At 51.5% G+C, this 24,826-nt stretch overlaps 2 protein-coding genes across 12 annotated transcripts in view; one reads left to right on the top strand and one right to left on the bottom strand.

Moving 5' to 3' along the window:
* Positions 1-1,905: 1,905 nt before the first annotated feature.
* CYB561 (cytochrome b561) lies at positions 1,906-9,433 on the top strand. Of its 2 annotated transcripts, none has more exons than XM_071728498.1 (7): positions 1,906-1,968; positions 2,944-3,073; positions 3,680-3,896; positions 4,115-4,213; positions 4,290-4,393; positions 4,477-4,634; positions 4,929-9,433. In XM_071728498.1, the coding sequence occupies exons 3-7, from the start codon at positions 3,686-3,688 to the stop codon at positions 5,125-5,127; spliced, it is 771 nt and encodes a 256-aa protein (XP_071584599.1). In that variant the 5' UTR covers positions 1,906-1,968; positions 2,944-3,073; positions 3,680-3,685; the 3' UTR covers positions 5,128-9,433. The 2 variants fall into 2 exon arrangements, with proteins under 2 accessions (XP_071584599.1, XP_071584601.1); XM_071728500.1 differs by having other exon boundaries at positions 1,919-1,968; positions 3,021-3,073.
* TANC2 (tetratricopeptide repeat, ankyrin repeat and coiled-coil containing 2) overlaps positions 5,837-24,826 on the bottom strand; it is a 193,344-nt gene continuing 174,354 nt past the window's right edge. For 8 of the 10 annotated variants that reach the window (XM_071728481.1, XM_071728485.1, XM_071728479.1 and 5 more), the window contains 9 exons: positions 23,764-23,897; positions 23,090-23,213; positions 19,623-19,798; positions 19,227-19,359; positions 18,566-18,595; positions 17,557-17,648; positions 15,918-16,064; positions 14,218-14,318; positions 5,837-13,208 (listed from right to left, as the gene is read on the bottom strand). In XM_071728481.1, the coding sequence (XP_071584582.1) occupies positions 11,228-13,208; positions 14,218-14,318; positions 15,918-16,064; positions 17,557-17,648; positions 18,566-18,595; positions 19,227-19,359; positions 19,623-19,798; positions 23,090-23,213; positions 23,764-23,897 (2,918 nt within the window). In that variant the 3' untranslated portion in view covers positions 5,837-11,227. The remainder of the gene's footprint in view (positions 13,209-14,217; positions 14,319-15,917; positions 16,065-17,556; positions 17,649-18,565; positions 18,596-19,226; positions 19,360-19,622; positions 19,799-23,089; positions 23,214-23,763; positions 23,898-24,826) is intronic. The other 2 variants (XM_071728478.1, XM_071728486.1) reach the window with 1 other exon arrangement.

The raw sequence follows: 24,826 nt of genomic DNA, 5'->3' as shown, positions 1-24,826 counted from the left end.
TATTTCACCTTGAATTGGTGGACTTAATACATAAAAACTGTGTGAGAAAAACTCAACAAAGTCAGAAGCTGACACTGCCCTCCTGAATCAACATTTGAACAGCAGCTTCCATTTAAAAGTAAAAGATCAGTAAAAGATTGGAGTGACTTTTAGACAGTGAGCATTGCATTTTATTGGTTTCACAGAGGGTCCTACACTTGCAAAGCATTTAAATAAAGCATTTAAATAGAATAAATAATTAAATAGCTGGAATTTTCATCCTTTGGCCACAGATTTTGGGGTTGGGGTAGAGGCATCTGAGCAAGGAATTTCAGGAACAACTCTGCCTACACAAAAAACCCACCAAAAAAACCCCAAAAAACCCACAAAAGAACTTCCAAAAGCTCACCAAAAAAACACGAAAAAAAATCTCCAATAAAATAAAAAAACAACAAAAAAAAACTTTAAAAGCCACAAAAAAAAACCCACCAAAAATCCACTAAAAAAACTACCAAAAAAACCCACCCAAAAAATCAACCAAAAAACCTACCAAGAAAACCATTAAAGAACCACCAAAAAAACCAGCAAAAAGTCTACTAAAAAAACCACTAAAAATCAACAAAAAAACCCACTAAAAAAACCACCAAAACAAAAAAATAATCACCAAAACCACCAAAAAACCCCCCAAAAAACCCCACCAAAAATACCACCAAAAAACTCACCAAAAGGCACTAAAAAACCACCAAAAAAACCCCACCAAAAATCCAACAAAAAACCAGAAAAAAACCCCAGCAAAAAACCCACCAAAAAACCATCAGAAAACCTACCTAAAAACCACCAGAAAAACACCAAAAAAAAAAAAACCACCAAAGAAACCACCGAACACTTCAGGAGCTCCGGGCGGGCTCCAGGTGACACCGAGTGGCTCCGTGTGACACAGACACAGCCGGGGGGGGGGTTCGGGGGGGTCGGTCCGGGGGTTCTGCTCGTCCCGGGACTCAGCTCCGCATCCCCCGCAGCCGGGGCGGGAGGAGCCGGGACGGGGTCCCCTCCGCCTCCCCCCATCTCTCATCCCTCTCCCCCCAACTCATCTCCCTCCCCCCCATCTCCCCCCCCTCCATCTCCCTGCCCACCCCCCCTCTCCCTGCTCCGTTCTTTCCTCCCTCGGGAACACCCCAGGGTGCTCAGGATGCGGCGATGGTGCTGGAAGCCCCCCCGGGGAAGGGGAGGGGAAGGGGAGAGTAGGGGGAGAGTAGGGGGGGAGTAGGGGGGGGAGTAGGGGGGGGAGCAGGGGGAGGAGTAGGGGGGGGTGTAGGGGTGGGTGTAGGGGGGGAGTAGGGGGGCAGTGGGGGGGGAGTGGGGGGGAGTGGGGGATGTCCCTGGGGGTGTCACCCCCTGACCCACAAACCAAGCCCTGGGGTGGGTGTGTCCTGGTTCCCAACCCCTCCCCCGGATGCTGCTGATGAAGTGCAGGGGGTGGTGGGGGGGATTTAATTACGCCAGACCCTCATTAGCACTGCCCAAGCATTAATTAATGTGCCCTGTAGCGGGGTCAGGGCCCCGGGGCTGAGCCAGCCAGGTTTAGGGGTCCTGGGCTGGGGTGTCCCGGGGTGTTGGGGGGGGGGGGGGGGGCTCAGGTGGTTGCGGAGGGGCTGAAGGGGGTGGGTGGGACCTGACACATTTAGGGAGGAGGGGGAGGTGTTTGTGTCACAGAAGCTGCCGGTGAGTCACCCCCGGGACTGTCCCCACAACACACAGCCCCCCCCTTCCTTCATGGTGACCTCCCCCCCCCCCCTTTTTCAGTTTTGCAGCCCCTTCCCCCCCTCCCCAGCCCTCAGTGCCCCCCTCCCTCCGCAGCGATGCTGGAGGGGGGGGGTTGCAGCCCCTCCCGCCCCTCGCTTTGCCATCGCTCCGTTGCCTTGGCAACGCGGTGGCCCTGTCCCTCCTCAGGCTCTGCCACCGCTGGGGCTGGCGCAGGAAGCATCACAGGTAGGGTTAGGGGGGGGACAGGAGGGGGGGGGCTTCACTCTCCATCACTCTGAGCTGGGGCTGTAGCCCCCAGGCAGAACATACACGAGACCCTCCCTGGGGATTTTGGGGGTCTCAGACAGAGGCCATGGTGAGGGGTGCACACACCACCCCCCCTCCCCACCCCAACGGGGAAGGTTTAACCCTGGAGCCCCCCCCCTTCTAAAAGAGGGGAGGAAAAGCTTTGCCCTGGGAGGGGGGGACTTGGGCTGTGCTTGGGGAAGATGAGATGCAGGGGGGGAGGGGGACAGGCAGGGCCCCACCACAGGACGGCTCAGGAAGGGACTCGGCCACCTCTGGGTCCCCATTGCCAGGGGGGGAAGAGCTGGGAGCAGCAGACAGGAGAATTTGGGAGGTGATGGGCAAGTGGCCCAGGCAGCTCCCTGTGCCCCACTGCCAGTTCTCATGGGAGGGGTGGGGGGGGGTCATTCCCTGTCCCTCCACCCTGTTGGGGTCCAGGTTGGTCCCTTGTGGGACTGCAGGTGCTTGCATCTGGTGGGGGATCCATGGGGCAGGATGAGGCCCCCATTTGGCCCCCTCCCTATTGAAGCCAGCGACCCCATTGCAGGAGGGAGGGTTTTAGGGGGGGGCTGTTGGGATGCAGGAAGGAGCTGGTGCCTCTCATTGCACCCACCCCAGCCTGGTCCCTGTGTCCATCCCTCGGAGTGTCCCATGGCCCCGGGCGGTGAGGCAGAGGCGGGCAGGCGGCCTTTGCAGCCCAACTTAATGGAATAAACCAATTCCCTTAACCCATTTATCCCGCTGATCCAATAAAGGTGGCTGGGAATAAAGTGTGTGCGTGGTCTTAATGCAGCCCCCGGCCCCCCCACCCCCACATCCTCCCTAGTCCAGGCAGCACCCTGGCTCTGTCTGCCACAGCGGGCTGGGTGCTCCTCCCTGGAGGAGCTGGGGCAGAGGTGGGACCTTGGCCCCCAGGGCTGGGACTTGCTGGTCCTGGCTGAGAGGGAAGCAGGAGAGGTGACTGTGCTGGTGGAGGTGGCTCTGATCCCCAGGACATCAGGACGCATCGAGGGACAACCCAGCAAGAAGCGTGACAAGGGTGCAGGTGGGTGGTGGGAGCAGCTGTGGTGTGGCTGTAGGTGGGGGTGGGTAACACTGTGTGTCCTCATGTCCCCCACCACCACCATGGGGGGTTGGGAAGCCCCATGTCCCCAAGGGTCATCACTTTTTGTCATGGGGGGGGTGGTGTCCTCTTGTTGTCCCAGTTTTTCTCTAACAGGGTTTGGGGGGGGGGGAAGTTGTGGGGCTCTGGGGGTGGGTGAGCTGGGGATGGGGAGAATGTGGGACATGGGATGAGGATGGAGTGGGAGGGATGGGAATGGAGGGACAAGGAGAGGGGGGACAAGGATGGAGAGACAAAGGTGGAGGGGCAGGGATGGTGTGGTTGAGGGGCTGGGTGGGATGGTACAGGCAGGGTGTGGGCAGGAGGAGGCAGGCAGGGGGAAGGAACACGACAGCAGGGACAGGAGAACAGGGCCGGGAGCCACCTCCGGGGCGGCACCAGGAAGCGTCCGGTTTCGTGGCAGGTGCGGGCGGAGGTGACACCTTCGAACCCTGCCCGCAGCGGGACCCCCGCACCAGGGGTGACCGAGCCCCCGCAGCCACGCGGGGCCATCGTGGCTTGGCTGCCCCCTCCTCTCTGTCCCCGCAGGCCAGCATGGAGCCCAGCACCTCCCCTCTGCCACCCACCAGCCCCGCCGGGCTCTCGGCGTTCGTGGCCGTGTCGCAGGTGCTGGGACTGACGCTGTTGGCCACCACCGGAGCCTGGTTGGGCCGGTACCGGGGCGGCGTGGCCTGGCACGGAACCCTCCAGTTTAACGTCCACCCCCTCTGCATGGTGCTGGGCATGGTGTTCCTCCAAGGTGACGGTGAGCAGGATGAGCACCCCGGCACGGATGCAGCCTTTGACCCCCCCCCCCTCGGCTCTGCAGCCAGGCTGGGAGGGATGGGGACAAAATGGTGACGAATGAGCCTGGGAGGATGCTCCAGGACCGACTCCTCCTCATCCTGCCTGCATCCTCCTTTGGGAGATGTCGGGTGCCCCATGGGGACCTCCCTGGGTGCTCACCTGCCCTCTTTTTCACAGCTCTCCTGGTTTACCGGGTCTTCAGGCAGGAAGCCAAGAGGTCCACCAAGGTTCTGCACGCTCTGCTCCACGGCCTGGCTCTGGGCATTGCCCTCGTGGGTGAGCGTGGGGGCTGGGGTGGGGGGAAGGGGCTGGATCTGGTCCTGGTGGTGATGGGATGGGATCCTCTCCCCAGGCATCGTCGCCGTCTTCGAGTCCCACCGGACCAAGGGCATCCCCGACATGTACAGCCTGCACAGCTGGTGTGGGATGGCCACCTTTGTGCTCTACCTCCTGCAGGTGAGGGTTGGGGACCCTCCGGGCCGCCCCTGAGGGGGAAGGGGACCCCACAGCTCCCTGTTACCCCCCTGTGCCCTCTGCAGTGGCTCCTGGGCTGTGGTTTCTTCCTCCTCCCTGGTGCCCCCTTCTCACTGCGTGGCCGGTACAAGCCCCACCACATCTTCTTTGGCATCACCATCTTCACCCTCTCCATCGCTGTCTGCTTGCTGGGTATCACTGAGATGCTCCTCTTCAACATCAGGTGGGTGGCCAAGCTGGGTGGGTTGGTAGCCCCCCTCCAATCCCCTTGATCCGCAGCAAAAGGGCTGCTCCAACCCATGGGGCAGAGTCTGTCCCCTGCTCAGGCCGTGGCTCTGTGGCTGTTAAATGTCCCCACTCTGAGGCCTTTGGTGCTGCTGCTGCTGCTGAGTCACTTCCCAGAGCTGGGTCCTGTGACATCTTTCTTCTGGGAAGGGGATAAAAACACTTCGGGGTGCAGGAAGGGACAGGTCACCTGCACCCCAAGGCTTGAGCATCCCCCTCTGCCCTCCTGCAGGGACTCCTACAGCCACTTTGTGCCTGAGGGTGTCCTGGCCAACACCCTGGGGGTGCTGCTGGTGGCCTTTGGGCTGGTGGTGGGCTACATGTTGACACGGGACGACTGGAAACGCCCACCCCTGGCTGAGGAACTGGCTCTGTCCATGGACTTCAAGACCCTGACAGAGGGTGAGAGCCCCGGCGGTGGCAGCCAGTGACATCCCCAGGACCCATCCCTGGCTCCTCCTGGGGTCTGTGGGATGTCCCTGTGTACCCCATCCCTGCTGCTTTTGGGGCTCAGCCCGGCTGGGGGAGGTGAGGGGCACCAGGGAAGGATGTTCTTGGTGTGAGACTGCTGGGCTCTGCCCTGCTTGGCCTTACCCCTCCTCAGCTCTGCTCTGCACAGCCCCCTGTGACCCCCCCCTGAACCTGCCCCAGCCCCGTGGGGACAGCAGTGACACAGGCAGGGGCTGGGGCAACAAGTACAGGGGGGTCCCCGGGCTCTGCCCTGTCTGAGGGACCCTGGGTGGTAGCTGAGGTTTCTCTGCTGGACCCCAACTCCTGTTCCTGATGCAGAGGGGCCGAGGGGTCCCACTCACTGGCAGCCCCTCACCCTCCAGCCTGGCTGCTCCCCCCCCAGAGTGCTCCCCGGGGGCTGGGAGGGACGTGGGCTCCGTGCACCTTCAGTGTCTTCATGTCCAAAATGTTCTTTCCTTTCGTGTGCTGTGGTGTCTGCTCAGTGGCTGTTCCCAACATAATAAATGTTTGCAGCTAACCCTGTCCTTTTCTCATCTCTGCTCCCCCAGCTCATTATTTTGGGGTCCCCCTGAACTCCCACACGCTGTGGGTGGCCAGGGGAGGAGCTGCCCGAGGGGATGGAGAGGGCAGGGGGGGCATCTGGGGAAAAACACCAGGCCAGATGCCATCTCCAAGTGTTAACCATTTATAAATAAGTACATTTTTTTTTTCATACATACAGTTTTCATTGTACAGATTACAATCTGTATACATTGGGGAGGGGGGAAGGGAAGGGGGAAGGGGGAAATGCATTCTTTTGAACTTTTCACATCTATCTCACAGCTCACATGTACAGACAAGAAAACTCTGCTCAAGCAAATACAGCAAAGGAAAAAATATGTTTTCTTCTTTCCTTATACATGAGAGGCAAAGGCCTCTGCTGTCGGCAGGGGCTGCTCTTCCCACTGCACAATATCACAACTGTGTGGTGTTCAATATATCAGTAGAGAGAACAGAACATGCATTGAATAATATACTGTACAGAGAGAAAGTCCTTTACATCAGAATTATAGAAAAGCTAAAGGAAAATTTAAGTGTCTTAAAGATCTTCCCAGCAAGTGTCTCGGAGGATGGCAACCAGGGGGGGACTGTAGAAAGCAGGAGGTGTGGGGGTACTGCACGGGGTTTGTACCAAACTCAGATCCTCTAGGATGTGAAGACAGAAGGCAGACAAAATGCTGAATGCAACACTATGGGAAAGAAAAGGCTGGAGGGGGAGGACAGCAGCAGCACTGGCAGAGTCCAGCCCAGTCTCTGGGTTCTCGGTGTAGCCACGAACTGGACTGGGCGTAGCACAAGTGCTGCTCTTGGTGCACAGACCCACAGGGAGTCACCCAACTCCCTGGGTGTGAGGCTTTCCCCCACACACACCCAGCACCACCCCAACACCCCGCAGCCCCAGCACCGTCCCCGCACAGCCTGACCCAAAAGGGACAAAGTCTTTGGGCAAAGCAGCCCCCTGGTTTGGCCACTATCGGATGTGATCCCATCAGAAGGGACCTGGCTGCTGACTCCCCAGTGCTGTGACAGCTAGAAAATGAGCAGGAGGAAAGGATACAGAGGAGGGGGCTGGTGTCCATCAGCTTTCCCAGTGAGGGTGGCACTATAGTTGTGTTTTCTTTTGGGTAGGTCTGTAGCAGTTGCAGTGAGATCCAGCTGTATAGTCAAGGAGTTGGACGTGAATGCATCTTGCTAAAGAATTGAGCCCTTAGTGGTTTGTATTAGAAAAAAGAGTTTGATTGAATGAAAATCCAGCAATTATTCACACGGAATCTGAAAAAAACGCAGGTTAACTTTCAACCCTTGTGCTTTGTGTCCAACAACGCAACCCCCGCCAGACTTCGCGTCGAGCAACCGGCACGGGGTGAAGGCATTGAGATCTGCAGAGTTCCCAGTGGGTCCACCAGCTCTTCCCCTAAGCCCTTGGGTTAAACACCGTTCATCCCAGTGGAAAAGTTCTCTTGAACTCCCAAGACTAAAGCAAAGCACCCCCAACCACAGAGCTCAACACAGAACCCTCTCTGCAAGGAAGGCGGAGGACGGGCAGGCACGCCGGCTTTGCTGTTCTCTAGATAAGGCAGAGCTGGCACTTGGGTTGGAGCTAGACTTCTCCTGGGGAACCCTGGACCACATGGCAACCCCTGGATTTGGGGACTGGGTGGCTCCAAATTGAGTGGCCACCCTGGTTCTGGACCTAATCCCCGCGTGGCTGAGGCTGAGGCTGCCATGCGCGCACAGGGATGTTCACACCAGCCAAGTGTTTTCTTTTTTTCTTCACAGCCAGGTTAAAGGAAAGAAAAAAAAACAACCAAAGAAAAAAAACAAAACAAAACAAAACAAAACAAAAAAACCCAACATAAAACCCAACCCAAATAGTGCAGTGCTTGGATGGAGCCATCTGTGGGCACCAAAGCCAGATGGACAGACAGAGAGATGAACTCACACAACCTGCACCCGCCCAGGCAGTGACGCAGAGAAGGAGGCTCAGGCTGTGCCTTCACCTTTGGGGATGGATCTCCAAGGGATCTGTTTGTGAAACCCTCTCCTGAGCACTTCAGATGCCAAATAATGATTATTTCCAAGGCCCTACAATGCTGCCCCAGTGGTGGGGACCCCTGTAGAGGCACCTGCCAGGATGGGGTCCCCTCCCCTGGGCCAAAAGCATCCTCCCAGCCTGGGAGACAAAGCAAGAGCTGGTGAATCCTCCCAGAGGGATGTGGAGGGACAGCCAACTCTTGGAGTGGCTTTGGGCAGAGGAGGAGACACCGGGTGGGAAAGTTGGTTCAACACAGGGTTCAGCTTCAGCATCACCCACCCAACATACCCCAAGAACCAAAGCTGGATGTTTCCATGTCATCAAGAACCTGGTTCACTCAGTGCCCCCAAGAACCCGACTCGCTCAGAAGATGGGGGGCTCAGCAGGGGAGGGGATGCAGGCACTGGCTGGCAGCACAGCCCCACAACTTAATTACAAAAAGAGTAATTAAACAGGCAGCACAAACAACACAACACCCTGTCTGAAACTCTGTGCCTGGCCTTGTCAGGTCAAGATCTAAGATGATAGGACAGGGAGGCCAGGTGCTTCCCAAGAGGGCCACGCACGGCAGCCTGACACGAGAGAGCCTCTGCTTTTTGTCCACACCAAATCCAAATCATGCCTTTGAGGACATGGGGGACTTTGTAAAGAGCAGCTTTTCCAAGGAGAGGTGTGCTCCTGACCCACCCAGGGACAACAGCAGCCATCCTGCCTTTACTGTCCCAAAGAGAATTGCTGGGGAAGTGCTTTAAAACCACTGCAAAGAATTTTGTGTTTAAAAATTACTCCATCTGTTGATGCCTATATACAAGAGTCAGTTCTTGTGCTATAAATATTATGATTCATTGCTTCATTTCTTTTTTTCTTTTCTTGAAAAATACACTAAGAGACAAGAGTTGTTTCCCTAGTTTCTAATGAAGACACTACTCACACTTAAATATCCAGTATTTATCGTAGTAACAAATCCAAACAGTAAAGTGCACCCATTTACAAAGAGAACAGATGGAAAACCATTAGTGCAAGACTCCTGTGAAAAATGTAACACGTGGTTTTGTGAAAAAAAAAACAAAAAAACCCCCAAACACCCTGCAGGTCACAGTATTTCAGCCTTCTTTCAGCTTGGTGATTGTGTTAAAAGCTTGAACCGTTTTCTTTTTCCCTTAAAACATCTTCATAAACCCAAAAGTTACGACACAGAAGTGCTGTGAGGGATGATGTGGACTGGGGCAGTGAGTGGTGAAAGCAAAGCAGGGGCAGCCCTTGCACTGCTGCTCTGGGACCATCCCATTGGCATCTCAGTAGGGAGAACTGGCTCCTGGATCCCGAAACAGGGACAGGGCTGAATTTGGTTACTTTTCCCTTTCAAAGCAAAGAAGCAACAGAAGGTAGAAAGCCACTCACTCTATTAGAAAGCTGGAGGATGGGAGGTGTTGAAAAAAGCCACGGGTGCTGCTCCAGCCCCAAAGATTTGCATGTCCTAGCTTGAGGTGGATGTGGAGGAGAAGAAATGGGTTATTCCTTACAAAGCAGAACATTCCAGAAGAGAGGAAGGAAAAAAACCCAAACCTATCACACACCCTTTGCATGGAGAGAAACGGTGCATGGAGCCAGAGTGTTCCCATGGCCATGGGGAACTCACCCTGCTGAGGGGTTCCCCAGTCACCCCCCACTTCACAAAGCAAAGAATAAAGCACTGGGAAGCACCTCGGGAAAGAAAAGGCAAACCTCAATCCAAATACTGGCTTGGCCAAATAGCTCAAAAGAGCACAAAAATCACTGAACTCCTTGGAGGAAACACCTCCCTGAACACTCTCAACGTGTCTATGAGACACAAGGCTCCATCATCCCCAAGGTGTGCACATCCCAGCTTGCTCCAAGCACATGAGGCAGTGAGACAGCAACGAGATGTGATCCCCACACAGGGAGTAAAAGCCAAAAGGATGAAAGCCCCATCGAAGCCAGGGTTTGCTAAAAGGCCAAATCCTGATCTGGTGGCAAGGGGTGTAGCTGCTGTCACACTGGGGATGTGTTCCAGTGGAGGTTGGCCCCCATGATTTGGTTCAAGAGGGGTGCCATGGGTTGGCACAGCCCTTTGGTGACACCGTGAGGCACCGCTCCTCCTGCTCGGCACGGAAAATGCTCCCAGGAGTTGGTGTGAGTGAGGCTGAGGAAGTTGGGGTTGTTCAGCCTGGAAGAGGAGGCTCTGAGATGATCTTATAGCAACCTTCCAGTATCTGCAGGGGCTGCAAGAAAGCTGGGGTAAGGCTTTTGACATGGGTGTGGAGGGAGAGCACAAGGGGGGATTGTTTAAAACTTGAAGAGAGGAGATTTAGGTTAGACATAAGGAAGAAATTCTTTAATTTGAGGGTGATGAGACACTGGAACAGGTTGCCCAAAGCAGCTGTGGTTTGTCCCTCCCTGGAAGTGCTGCAGACCAGGCTGGATGGGGCCTTGAGCAACCTGATCTAGTGGAAGGTATCCCTGCCCATGCAGAGGGGTTGGAACTGGGTGATCTTCAAGGTGCCTTCCAATCCAAACCATTCTATGATTACCTTGCAAGTAAAAAAAAAAAAAAATAAAAGAAAAACAACCCCCCAGTATGAAACCCCCAACACAAAATGGTGACAACGTGGTGGTGCGTGTGAGGTGTGGTCCCTGCTAACCACAGGTGTGAAGCAGAACTTGTTGCAATCTCAGTCCACACGTGAGAGGTTTCTGACCAATCTCCTCAGCTGATTAAGACACCTACAAAAGGGCAACTTGAATTTCCCAAAGCTTGCAAAATGCCCCAGAGCACATCAGGGTCAGGGCAGCTGGTAGGCAGCATGGGAAGGAGCAAAGCCCAGAGTGATCCCCACCCCTCCTGGCCAGTGACACGATCAAATCCCACAGGAATCCAATTGGGATTAAACTGCTCTAAACCCGACAGAGCAGGATGGGGGTTGTTGTTGTTGTGCATAGGCTACTTGGTATGGAAACACCTCGTGCTGCTTGCTGCGGGGGATTTGCTCCTTGGGGCAAAGAGCCAACAGACCCAGTTGGCCTGGGGAGCTGCTGATGCAGCCTTGGGCAAAGCTCCTCTGCTCCCTGCTCTGCTCCCACTGGGAATTCCCATCAGAACTGAGTAAGAGCTCATCGAGACAAAAAGAAACCGATTTAAATCAAACTGTCTCTTGAAAAAGAGCCGATTACCTCCCGCTGCGTAGGGGATATTTCTGCACCACCCTGCACCACGTGCTAAGATATCCTGGTTGGGAATGGAGCTGGAATTGGGCAAACGGTACTGGCTTGGCTGATGTTGGCTTGACGGTCGGCTGGGGAACGGAAAGGCTGGAGCACGTGCATGGTTGTCTGACCACCACACAAAGTACCGGAGAAACTTGGTCATGTAGCTACCAAAGAGAAATAAAAATAATAATATGCATGGAAATCAAGCTTGGAAGTGTGTGCTGAAAACATGAGGGTCTTACTCCAACAAGCGTCTTTTACACATTAGACTCCACAAATGGTCTCTTTGGTTTGATTGGGGATGTCTGCCCTTGCCTGGAGTCCCTGGAGAGCTGCCTGTAGAGGTTGTCCTGGTAGGCCTGTGCCACAGGCAGTGTCCTTGCCACCTTGACGTCGGGATATGAGGAGGCTTGGGTGACTCTCTCCAGGAGGTCTCCCCGGGACCCATTGGCCAGCATCCCATGGGGGCTGTAATAGTCTTCCTCTAGCAAATGGCCATTCTGTGCATTGTTGGTTTTGTTATAAAAGGCAATGTTGCTGATTGACGAAGGCGGGCTAAAGGATTCCGGCTGGGGCAGATTGCCAGGAGATGTCGGACTGATGACAGAGTCCACTGAGGACACAGCCCAGGTCCGGTTCTGCTGATGGAGATGGGGGTACTGCTGAGTCCGAGCCGTTTTGTCTATGATTCCCATGAAGGGGGTGGTCCGGGAACGGGCTGGCTCGCTGGGATAACCCCCCTGCGTGGGGGAGACCGGCGAAAGTTCATCGCAGGAGCGGTCGTAAGCTGGCTTGAGAGGAATCTCCATCTGCTGGATCGAAGCGGAGGGGCGGAAATTGGGAGTCAGGTTGGAGGTGGAGGAGATGCTATTGCTGGAGGGAGAGAAGCGGAGGCCGACGCTCTGCGAATGGAGCAGAGGCCGGGGAGTCGGGGGGTGAGGTTTGATTTCGCTGGGATTAACCGTGATGGGCCTTCGGATGAGGTGAGAGACGTCTGGAGAGCCCAGCTGGCTGGCGGGAAGGGACGAACGCTCCAGGTCAAGCTTCGAGTGACAGACGGGGTAGTAGGAAGCGGACTGACTGCGCCCGATCTGAGGAGTCTGGCTGTACCTCATACCCCCCCGGTAGGCCGAGGACGGCCTCTGAGGAAGGTCTTCTTTAGCCAGCCCTCCATGCTGACAGATGGCTCCCGCGCTGAGGCTCGCCTGAACGTGCTGCACCGGCCTGCTGTCCCCCACGATGCCCCCGATGGAGCCCTGGTAGACCAACCTGCTCTGGCTGACCCCCATTTCCCCTGAAGCCGACTGGTACTTGGTGGCCATGGAGTGGGCAACCTGGCTGTAAGCACCAGTTGGGATTACAGTACTGGAATGGACGGCGGAGCTGGGCTGGTTGCTCCTCACGATCTGAGCCTTGGCTGGCTGCAGCCTCAGCCCCTGCTGCGGGACGGCCACGGGGAGCTGGGGCATCTGGAAAGACCTCTGTGTCATCTTGGACAACGGAGACTTTGGTCTACCAGGGAGCTGGCTGACTCCACTAGGTTCTTGCTGATAACGAACCGGGGAACCGGACTGGGACCTGTAAATGCTCATGCTTTCTGCTGGGGGGCTGGCACGATACTGAGGACCTCTACGGAGAGGAGAAGGTGGTGGGCTTTGATATTCCTTCCCTTGGCTTCCGACCGGAGGCGGGCTGAAGCGGTAAGAGGAGCCCTGGTGAGCAGGGGAGGTGTGGGGAGGACTGGGTCTGTAATGCGAGTTCTGGTGCGTCGGAGACAGAGCAGGAGACGTGGACTGGTACCCTTGCCTGGTTGGTGAACCCACGGAGCTATTGGACCTGAAATCAAAGACCTGATGAGAGCCAAGAGGTGAGCCAGAAATATAGGCAGAGTCCCTGTGAGCTGGGGAGGGGGGTGGGCTCTGGATGATGGGCAGCCCTTGGTTTGGCCTGGACTCTGTCTGCAAGCCAATAGAAACGTTCTCAACATCTTGCTCAAGGAATTCCTCCTCAAAGATGTCTTGCACAGAATACAGCTCTTCATGCTGGGCTTCAGGCTCAGGCTCCACCGGGAGCGGCGGCGGTGGCTGCTGCTGCTGCTGCTGCTGCTGTTGCTGCTGCTGCTGCTGCTGCACCTGCCTGCACTCCTCCTCCACCCGCAGCAGCAGCCGTTGGATCTCACGGTTGTTGGGACACAGCTTGATGGCCTCATTCAGGTCCTCCAGGGCTGCTGAAAACTGCCTGCTTGACAAAGAGACAGAAATGAGAACTGAAATTACTCTGGATTTGAACAGAGCTGTTGTGGGGAGGCTCCTGGGGTTTAAGTGGTTTGTCCCTGTCCCAGAGGGAGGTGTGATCATTACGTGTCCCCAGCTCTAAGTGCCTCTCTTAGATCTACTTTATCCAAACTGAAGGAAAACACCGCCAGCCATCCCAGGGAAGAGGGGAACCCAGTTCTAAGATGGCACAACCCAGACTGGCCCATTTGGGTACTCTGCAGTGTGGTGGTACCGGCTCATTATTACTCCTCCTGGTACCACTTCGTCCCTGCCTTAGCCAAGGGGACACCAAAGCACTGAAGGCCAGGAGCAGAGCAGAGCTCCTTGTTCTCCACTGCTGTGAACAAGTGGAGTTGCAAGCTCTTCCTTCAGTGAAAATTTAACCCCTGCCTGATGCCAAAATCACCCAGCGTCAGGGCTGGGTCTGGAGCTCCCCCAGGTCAGTGCTGTCTCTCTAATTTTGCACTGGATTTGACAAAGCTCTGGAGAAGGAAGGAAGGAGCAGAGCCTGGGAAGCCTCTGCGAGGGAAAGGCCAGGCTGTGAGGAGCAAAAGGGAGGTGGGGATTTGGGAAGGGGGTTGTCAATTACAGGGACACTTTACTTTTGAGCAGAACCATCTCTTCAAACATGGTCAGTACCTCAGGGGGGATGATGACACCAACAAACTCCCCAACACCAGGTGAAGTTTTTGCACAGGCCAGTGAAGACCAGATGGAGGAAGGAAAAGGTTCCTGGGACTGGATGGTCTTTAGGGCCCTTCCAATTTAAACCTGTCTGAGATTCTGTCATCTTATGAGACAAAAGCTCAGCTAAGATGAACCTCTCAAAACATTTGCATCCCTCTGTCTCCAGAAATGAGGGAGGGTGTCCCTTGTTGGTGAATGTTTATTTCCCATTTCATCCCAGGTGGCTGCCTACACTGGGGGGCCAGGCAGGAGGACCCCAGCCCCTCACACTTCTCTCTCCTCACCTGCTGCTGCGTTTGGCCCTTGCTCTTGCATAGTAAGCTTCGTAAGATTTCGGTTTCAGCTCCAGGGCTTTAGTAGCAAATTCCTCTGCCATTCCAAAATCCTGTCATTACAATAGGTGAGTAGATAAGAGATCAGGCACAGAAATAAAAATGTATACAGTTTGGGAAGAAAACAAACATAATATGGACAGTTCTTTTGGTATGTAAAACTGGGAAAACCTGATGTTACCTGAATGTTTCACATGGATTCAATAATTTACAGCCAGAGAGCTACAATGGCATGTCCAGAGACTCCAAGCCCTGGCATAGTAACAGATGCTGTCAGCACCCATGGAGGCCACTGTGCCCCTGGCTCCATTCTCATTGATTGTCCCTACAACAAGTGCATGCAATCCCTGTCCAACAACCTACAGTCTTGAGGAAACATCTGGTTTTGCAGAGGCTGGAATGTAATCTCATAAAGGATTTTTTTTCCTGCCATTGAAAGCAATAGGAAACCTTTCCCACGCCCTCTGCTTCCCACTCTGCAACACACTGACAGACTTCAGAGGGGCTGAATAAAACTGAACATGAAGGAAGAGATGACACAATACCTGAGCAGCTCGGGGAGGAAGCACCAAAGTACTCCTGATCTGTCCAAAACCTCAATAACCAAACTCCCATCTTTAGAAACGAAGCTTATGAGCACATGATGGTGCCCTGGACAAGGCTGAGCAGGTAAGGTTGGACCTTAGCAAAATACAGGATGGGATTAATCTCCTTTAAGGTCTCCACACTGGAGCTTGCTATCAGGATACCCTGCCTGGGGCAGTGAATACATTTGTTTGTACCTTCAGTAGAAGTTACTGAAGAGATTCTGTCTAAAGGACTAGACTGGGAAAGCAGTCAAGAGGTAAGGACCTCTGTGATCTCATTTTGAGGTGTAAAAACTGCAGGAGCAATTACAACCCTCTGAAATTTTCTATCACAAAACCTGGGATTCTCCTGTTAACACTAAGCCAAAAATCTTGTCCTTAAAGCTCAGGGTTAGCTGGGGGCTGGCTTGTTTAAAGAGGAGGTTCACACTTTTTCTACAAACTGTGCTGCTTGATCACCAGCCTGAAGATTTTCCTTCCCTGGCTTTCCACCTTTCTCACAGCTTAAAGAAATGAAGGTGTCACAAGAATCCCTTCATGGCCTTCATGTCAAGTTTTTGAGGGATTTCAGTGGCAGAGGTGGAAGTCCCCGACTGCAGAGCAAAGGGGAGGTGGCACTGCTCCTGGACTGGAGCAGGAAGAGTGACAGTGATCTGGGAGCAGAGGGAGTATGTGGGGGTGTTTCTGGATGAGTCACTGCCCTGGGGAAGTGTTAGCCCCCTAAGCATATGCTCTTTCATTTTAAATTAATTAGCATTCAAAGGAGCACATCTCCTGGCTCCTCCCTCACCACTGCCCTAGAAATCTGGAAAGTGCCTCCACCCCCAACTCACATCATCATCAAACAGGGAGTAATAAAAAATTCAAAAAGCTATAAACACAGCAATGAATTTTTAATCATCAGGAAGGAATATTATATCATTACTTCTTTGGAATCATAAAATGTCAGTGCTCTGTGAAGGACAACCAGGTTAGAGAGAGGAGAGATCTCAGAGGTGAAAGCATGGTTACAGGGGCAGAAAGTTGGCAGCTTGCACTTAAGGCCATGGAAGGGGGGAGACTTACATTCATTTTCCTTCGACATCGGGAGAGGTTGAGGAGGAGAGAGACCTTCAGCTCCCGGAAAGTTTTCAGGTCTTCTCCAAACCCTTCCCTGGGGAATTTTTTCAGAGCATACTGGTAGCGCTGGGCAGCCTCTTTCACTTTACCTTTCTGGTAGAAGGAACAAACATGTCAAAACACACCCTTGGGTTGACTTCACTGCAGAGAACTCACTCACCAGCCCCACGAATGTTTGGGATGGTGAAGGCAACACAACTTCACTAGTCAGTTCCTTTCTAGAAACAAAAGCCAGAACATTTGATCAAGGGAGCATTTGGGCTGGAAATGCAGATGTCTTGTGCAAGCTGAGCTCTCCCACTTCATGCAGAGTCATCACAGTGCAGTGGGTAAGAGCAGAAATTGTGTTATAACTCAATACAACTCCATCTGCTTGCTGGGTTGATGGTCTTTTCAGTTGGGTGATCACTAACCCATTTCTGGAGAATGCCCTACACAAAAAGCTCAATAAACAGCAGGGAGGGTAAAGAACACACAGTGAGAGAGCTTGGGTGGAGCTTCCAGGGCTCAGAGAGGCCTCTGCAATAGCAAAGATAAACCTTATGGCACTGAAATTGGACAGACTGGGATTTATCTCCCTAGACTTTAGATGTCTAAAAATTAGGTGTCTACATCTAAGCCTGTCAGCTGGGTTCCTTTTATAGATATTAGGACATAACAGTCATCTTCAAAGGGTGACTCATCTTTGTTAATTTGGACACCTATTTTTGGGACAGGATGATCTGTGCCCTGGAGGGGGGCAGCCATGGACACTAGGGTGAAAGAAAGAAGGCAGAATGGGATCTAGGACCCATGTGATTCATGCTGACCCAGACAGAAATTCTGCAGCTACAAATAGTGAGCTTTAAAAGCTCGTAGACTCAGGTTTCTCAGCTGGATCACATATCTCTGGCAGATAACTCCAGTTACAATGCCAGCTTTACATATTTTCTGCTTCACCCTTAGAGCCTAACAGTGAATCATTGTTGCACTTGCACATTTTGTGTGTGTGTGTGCAAATCTCCAGGTTTTAAAGATGGGCTTCAAATAAACACCCAGCAAAAAAGACTCCCTGATTCTAATGGTGGAACATCCTCCATGGGCTAACACGACAGAGACATCTGTGTCCTGAATGAGCTCTTTGCATTGCAAAAAACTTTCTTCCAGGAGTTGTCTGGGGCTATGCTATCTCTTGTTGCCTCATTCCACAGCAGTGAGCCCACCAGGTACTGACAACAGTGCCAGATCTGATGCAATGACATCAGCACTCCAAATCGACCTCAAACACTTGGGTTCTGGTGTTTCCACAGAGGAAATGAAGTGCTGGCTCCAATCCAGAATGCAGAGAGTCTTGGCTCTGCTTCAGCTTCATTACAGATTTGGGCAGCCAATCCCCATCCCCTCCCCTTCCCAAGCCCCACTAACCAAAACCAAGAGTTTGCAACCCCAGGAATGCTGCAAGCAGGAGATTTACTTCTCATGGATTAAGGCAGCAGCATTGCTCACTCAAAACCTCAAGCAAAGTTCTGCTGCAAGGTCTGTTCAATTTCTGCTAATCAGATTTTTGCAAATCTGTTCAGTTTTTCCAAACCCACCCCCTTCTCACCTTATAAAACATGTCTCCCTCCTCCATCAGCTTGCTCAACAGGATGATCATGATGTCTGGTTTGGAGGTTGCCATCGCCCATGTTGCTGGACCTGTAGTGTACAGGATGCATGATGGGTAAAAAACTCATACAATGCAAGGGGTGGTAGGAAGCTGGGTGGAAAAAATATATCCTGGGGTGGGAATTTCTGCTGGAGAGAACAACTTGGCATAGTCAAAGGCTCCAAATGAGTGAGCTGACAATTCCTCTCGCACTGAAATGAATGTCATCCCCAGTGCACTGGTTTTCCTTTGCAGTCTTTAAAGCTACCACTAACCATCACCACCAGGAGGGGCTGGGAAATGGTGGGAGCCATTCCCACAAGAGGGCAGTGCTGATTGTGGAACCAGCTGGGCTGGGGGGGAAACGGAGTGGTCGAGAAATAAAACAGGTTGAAAAAAAACAAAACCAAAAACAAAATCAAAAGAGTGGTTATATAAATGCATTTCTAAATTAAAATCTCTGGAAGCATTCTAGGAAATCTGCAGTTCAAGGGTCGATGGGCGCTTTGTCTTTAAGTGGATTGTGATTTCCAGCTTCACAAGATGAGAAATAAGGGAGCAGAAAATCCATTAAGGTGGAAAATAGGATCAGGGAAAGGTGGTGTCTAAGTGCTGCTGGTGCCGAAGGGTCCGCTGTGGGCAGGGGGGCTCAGACCCAGCCCTGATTTCAAGGTCTAACAATACTGGGAGGGAAGGGGGGGACACAAAAATCTGGGGACAACTCATTAGTGTGGGTGAAGAATAAGTCAACCATATTCTATAAGTAGATTGAGTACATTTTGGGCGAAGGCTGTTAGTTTTTGAGTTCAAGTTATTCTCTGCAACAGTTATTAAAAAAACTATTTGAAGGTGAGGTAAATTAAAAGATTAGAGGTGTTGGGGATGCATGCAGGCTAAATCAAACAGGAGAAAGCAAGGCTGACAAAGCTATCAGATCGAAGCTGATGCTGACAGCAATGAGATATACCTCGTGGGCGACTCGGTAACGTCTGACAACCTTCAAAGAAAGGAGAAAACAAAAAGTTGTAGGAGAGAGGGGGGAAAAAAATGGATGAAGGTGAAAAACGAAACAAAACAAAAAAAAAAACAAAACAAAGAAAAGGAAAAAAAAAAAAAAGCAGCTGTGAGAGGCAGGCAGCAAGGAAGCCAATGCACCAGCAAAATCCCCTTTGCCAGGAAAACGTAAGGTGAGCGGCTGTGCGGCGCGGTGCGGGCAGCACTAAGGTCTGGAAGCACACACAGAGCGAGTGAACGCGGCAGCTCACAGCAAGGCACGGACAGAGTACGTTTGTCGACTCAAGACTAGTAAAGATAGAAAAAGCATTACCAGAGGAAAGACCTTGCCAAAGAAACAGTTGTTTATTGATTAACTTTGCTAAGTAATACGACAAAAAATAATGATAAAAAAAAAAGTAATCGAAAAATCATCCAAAAAATCCAAATTTCCCCGTTTTTTTTTATCAAAGAGAACAAGGCAGGAGTGACTCGCTGGCTGCTTTCGGAGTACCCGGCAGCTGCTGGGGCTGAGGCTCCCTCTGCAATATGGTTATAATTTCTAGGAAGCCAGCCCAGCTGCTTGGAGTCCTGCCTAAGCAGAGAGCAGTGGTGGATTGTTCCCTCGTCCCTACCTATCTTGGCTCCTTTCTTCAGGAGGGTGACAACGACGGAGGTGTTGCGGCACCCCACCGCCCGGTCGAGGGGACGCATCCCGCTGTAGTCCACGTGTTCAATCATGGCCCCATGGTCTACCAGAAACTGAACCTGCAACGAGAAACCCAACACTCAGTTCTGCTCCTGGGCAAGAGTTTTTTGTGATGCTGGTGATGTTCTGCACCACTGCTTGGGCTAAAGCCACCTCTGTAGGGTCCGAGGGCCCAGCGGTCTCGTGTTGTCCTCTAGGGAAGCACCTACACATATGGAAGGCCAGGACTCTATATGCTTATTGCTACCTAAAGCTGAACTGTACTATTTGAAGGCTTTTACATCAATTGGCTGTCTTCTTCTCCACCTGTTATGGCACTTACCACCTCTGCATCTCCATAAAAAGCTGCCAGGTCCAGCGGGGTGCGTCCGTTCTTATCCGCGTGGTCAGTGGCAGCCCCGTTCTCCACCAGGGAACGCACCACGGGGAGATGTCCCTTCAGACAAGCCCAGCTGAGGGCTGTCAAACCCTCTTTGTCCATTAGGGCAATGGAGGCACCTGAAAGAACAAGCATCAGTTCATTTGGGGCTCTCTGGTGCTGAGCACTGTGATAACAACAAACCATCTACTTAGTGATGACACAACAGCTTGTTTTCCGAGAGCTATGTCCATAATTATTAATTACTTCATTACCATTTCTCTCACCACAGGTCCCACCCTCCAGGGCAACTTCAAATCCACCAACAGGAACCGTGGCAAATGAGTTTATTCCCACCAAGCTGTCAACTTTTTTGCACCTAGCTCTGTAGGCTTTTCTGGCAAACATCTTCTGAGCAGCAGGGTGGATATGACATCCCTCATCTGAGACATCAATCTTCCTTATAAACTGTTTGTTAGTTTTGTTTGTTTTCTTCCTTTTTTTTTTTTTTTAATCAAAATGCATTCCAGCCTGTGCCAGTCAGAGATGAAATGAAGATCATCTTGCTGCTCCAGAAGGTGATGGTGTACCAAGGGGAACCAAGTGGATTCAGCTCAGTTCTTCAAAAAAAAAAACCCCATGTATTTTTTCCCTCTTCGCTCCCCTGCCCTTACCCAACTTGACACAATTTCCAGCAATATTTCTCCCTGAACTTTACCCAATATAAATACAACGGTTGTGGGATAAACTGCTGACTGCAAGCCAGGGAGAAAGGGACTTGACATTTTCTTGGATGAAGAAATCCTTCTGCCACACCAACAGGTCAGCATTGCTTCACACAGCATATGGATATGCAGGAGATGTGAGCAGCAGCATGAAGTGAACACTCCTCTTCGTGGCACAGGGACAACTCCTGTTGCCATGGCACAGGCAGGGCTCTGGCTCTGGCTCTGGAGCATGCGTGAGATCTGTCCCAGCTCTGCTCCTTCGAGGAACTGCTGCTACCTGCAGGATGCTCCTGCCAGCAGGCTGGGATGAATTGTTGCTGCAGGATTTTCCTCATGTAGGTAAACTCTGAACCACCCAGCATGAGATCTTCGCTGGCTCCAAAACTCTCAGCAAGCAGGGGGGGAATGGGAATTCATCCAGCTGAGCGTGGGGAGCACACAGGTGACAGCAAACTGACAGGTCATGAAATCCCAGACTGGTTTGGGTTGGAGGGACCTTAAAGCTCATCCAGTGCCACCCTTGCCACGGGCAGGGACACCTCCCACCAGCCCAGGTTGCTCCAAGCCCCATCCAACCTTCAACACTGCCAGGGATGGGGCAGCCACAGCTTCTCTGGGCATCCTGGGCTCAGCACCCTCACACCATAGGTCTTCCAGCTTGCACAACTTTTTGTGGAGGAACACAACATGTATTCATTTGCTCAAGAAACATTCAGAAACCTCCATCCAGAGCTCCCAGACTGGCTTCAGGGCCATCCTTGTGGGGACAAGACCAATGTCATGTGTCAAAGACAAAAGACTGACAGCAAGGAGCAGCCCCCGCATGGATCCCCTTCTCGCAGGGAGATTCAGAACCAAGGAGTCCAAAGGGAATGAGCAACAAGAATGATTTTGCTTTGTGTAACCCAGATCCATGTGAACCTCAGCTTCAGCAGAGCTGCTCCCTGGAGAGTTTAGCTGCCTGTTTACACATCTGTTACTCCTGAGTGTTAAGTGAGAGCAGCAATGAACTCTAAAAACTGGGGTTTCAAATTGATCGATGCCTGCAACTCTGTTAATAAAAAGTGTTTACAAATGCTGACTGTGATAATCAAGTACAGTCAAATGAGATTTCCTTTGCAACACACTAATTAATGCTCATGGCTTATGATTCACACACTTTGATTTTAATGAAACATTAAACAGGATTGTCAAAGCCATTTTAATTAAAATATACCATGTATCACTGTACTCTGCCCAGGCTTGAGCTAACTTTTCAGAACCATGTGTTACAGCACATTTTGTGGCATTTATTAAGCCACTGAGAAGATTTTTACTTTGAAAGTAAAAAAGATTTTTGTATTTTTGACTTGTTACACTCTCAGTGTCAAAAAAGCCAGGGAAACACTACGTGCATGTGCTGGTGATCCCAAAGCCAAGATCAGATTATTTGGTATTTTCATTCTTTACTGAATCAGTCTTAAGTGACAGGCAGAGCTCTCAAGTCTGGCAAAAACAACAAAAAAACCCAATCAAAAAAAAAAAAAAAATCTCTCATTTTAAGTCTTTAAAACAGATTCAGTTAAACTGCAAAAAGGGCCTTGATACAACTCAAACAAGGAGAATGTCAATTTGAATTTTTTAAAAAAACAGCACATCAGAAAAGAATCAATTGAATTAATTCATAAGAAACTCATGCCTCAAATGGATCTTTGTCACATGCCTATGGGTTACAGTACCAAATTGCAAAGATCCTGCTGGCCTGTGGGCTCAGGATAGCCAGACAGGCAATGAGAAACTTTTTCTGGGAAGCCTGGCAATTTTACAGTGAAAAAAATGTTCTTACAACTGCTATGTAAAATATTCAAGTGTCTCACATTTTGGCTGAGGTCAGACACAGTCACTTACGATATGAAGAAAATATCCCTTCCCAAAGAGGGATCTTACCTGGAATAAAAATATCAAATAACAACACAAGAATTAAATGCTATTACTAACAACAACAAAAAAAGAAATAAAGGAAAATCATCCAAACAAATCAAACAAACATTGGCTATTTGTCAAAAGAAAAAAAGGAAAAAAAGAAGTATTATTTCAGGAACTGTAGAAATCAGAACTGTGTTCACCCAGGCTGCAGGCAGCAAGATGTTCTGACTCACCTCAAACATGTACAGCAGGAATGAGTAAAACTGAGACATGTTCTTCAAAACACTCCTGGTTTAGTTTCAATGAACACACCAAATCCTTGCCTGTGTTGGGGTCTTACCCTTCTGTTGGTGTCAAAAGTGTGGTCAAAAATCCTAGCACTGAAAATGGAAGTGTTAAACATGTCCCAGGTTCTGGTCCTGTGGTTGAGCCTTGTCTGCCTCTCCCATGGTGATGTTGATGGTTCAGTTACCTCACTTGTTGATTTTTTTTTTGTCTAAGGGACAAGCTCCAAGCATGGTTCAAGGGGTTATTCTTAACTCAGTGCTCAAAGCACCTGCAGGATGCTAAACTCAAGCGTGTGGTTTGGAGGCTGTGAGCACCAAACACAAACAACAAAATAAACAGCTACAAGTATCCTGTTCTCCAAAAAGCTGGGTATGGTGCTGAGAACCTCTCCCACCACCTGATCCAACACTGGGGTTACAATCCCCACACCCTGACATTACCAACTCCACCTGTGTGAGACACAGTGCTCCCTGGCCCATCTCCAACACATTTCCAAGCACGTGCTCTAACCTTGTGCAAGTAGGAACTCCACTGTGCCCAGATGTCCCTCAGATGCAGCCATCATCAGCGGTGTCCTCCCCTGCTTGTCTGCCATGTTCACATCAGCACCGTGTGTCAGCAAGAGATCTACAATCTGCAACACACAAAGCAAGAGCACAGGTTGTGTGGGGTGACCCAGCTGGGAACACACATTGTATGGAGAGAACCACCTAGGAAAACATTGTATGGAGAGACCTGGCTGGGAACACATGTTGTATGAAGAGACCCATGTCACATGTAGAGAACCCAGCTGAGAACATGAGTTGTATGTCAAGACCCAGCTGAGAAGAAACCCCAGAGCAGCAGTCCCCTGAATTGGGAACCTCACCCCCACAAGGCATGGTGTGTCCCCTGGGATAACTGCTGCAACATCAGGGCACAGGAGAAGCAACAGAGGCATAAGGACAGGAACCTTTTGAGTTAAGAACATCCCATCTGCTTCCCCAAGACACCGGAGGCCTTCCCTAAGACACCGAAGGTCTTCCCTTCCAGAGCTCTGGGTGTTTGAAGCATCAATATCACTTCTTCTCACTCTGATCATTGCCCGGAGGAGTTGGGCTTTGTCTTCTCCACCCCTCTTTCAGTAAGACAAAAGGGATGGGCTGACCTTGAGGCCATCCTATCAACAGGAGGAAGTCTCTCACCTGCCAGTGGCCCTGTCTCACGGCGCTGAAGAGCGGAACCACCCCGCGGCGGTTGGGCTGTGCCACCGCAGCTCCCTGCTCCAGGAGGAGCCTGCAGACCTCCAGCTTCCCACGCCCAGCTGCTGCTGTCAGAGCTGCAGGAGAGAGAAAAGCCGTGAAGGGAAGGAGCCACAATCTCCACGGAGCCTCTTTCCTATCCAGAGAGAGGCCGTTCTGCCGGGTATCAAAGTGATTTGGTGATCAAAGTGGGTATTTCAGTGCCTGGAATGCCAAATGTACCTCACGAAACGAGCAAAGGAAATGGGTTGGATCAGTTCAGTTCTAGCTCTTGCTTGTTGTTTTAGTTCACTTCAAAGGTCAACTCTTCCCTGAAAGATCTCCTAAGGTTATGGAAAGGAGGTGACTGGGACAATTATTTCTGCAAGTTGCAGTGAAACAGGGGGAGAACCACGATAAACAGGAAATAATCCACAGGCAATCAGTGTGACTGAGGGTCAAGGTCTTGCTGCACAGAAATGGAGAGTCGTGTCACACGAAACCCTTGCCACTTCCCCTGGGCCTCCCACAGATTCCTTACTGCAAAAGCCACAGGCTGCAAGACTCCGTGTGTCTGAGTGGGGAGGCAGTGTCCTGAGAAACTCCAGGTCTTCAGGTATGTGCTGTCCTGACAAGACCTCCTGGAACCTGCCCTTGACTTGTCCCACCATGGCTACAAGAGAGCAAGCCAGGGATGGAGCTGGAGGCACCACCAGATCACTGCCAGTCACTGCATGATGTGTGCCTTTTCTCTGTCTCAACAAGTAAAGAGCAGCACAATGCAGAGGGAGGGACTTCATTTAACACCCCACGTTACCCTGTAATCTCTGAAACCAGGGTAACTTCAATGGAAAGCAGTGTATGAATATGTTCACCTGTTCTCCAAGAATAATGATACCTCAGGGCTTTCTTTCTGGCCAGGACTGATCCTACCAGCAAGGGGCTTTGTGCAAAACCAAAATGATCCTCATTTCCAGTACTACAGGTGGGTAGAAGTAAAACCTGACAGCTCTTTCCCTGACAATAT

This window comes from Heliangelus exortis, chromosome 29, assembly GCF_036169615.1.
Source record: "Heliangelus exortis chromosome 29, bHelExo1.hap1, whole genome shotgun sequence".
Lineage (NCBI taxonomy): Eukaryota > Metazoa > Chordata > Aves > Apodiformes > Trochilidae > Heliangelus > Heliangelus exortis.
This window is presented reverse-complemented; position numbering and strand designations above follow the sequence as displayed.

Excerpts from the sequence above, each read along its gene's own strand:
- CYB561 (XM_071728498.1), top strand. The coding sequence starts at position 3,686 with ATGGAGCCCAGCACCTCCCCTCTGCCACCCACCAGCCCCGCCGGGCTC. Across the intron at positions 4,394-4,476 it reads TTGTGCTCTACCTCCTGCAG|TGGCTCCTGGGCTGTGGTTT; the intron begins GTGAGGGTTGGG and ends TGCCCTCTGCAG. Across the intron at positions 4,635-4,928 it reads ATGCTCCTCTTCAACATCAG|GGACTCCTACAGCCACTTTG; the intron begins GTGGGTGGCCAA and ends GCCCTCCTGCAG.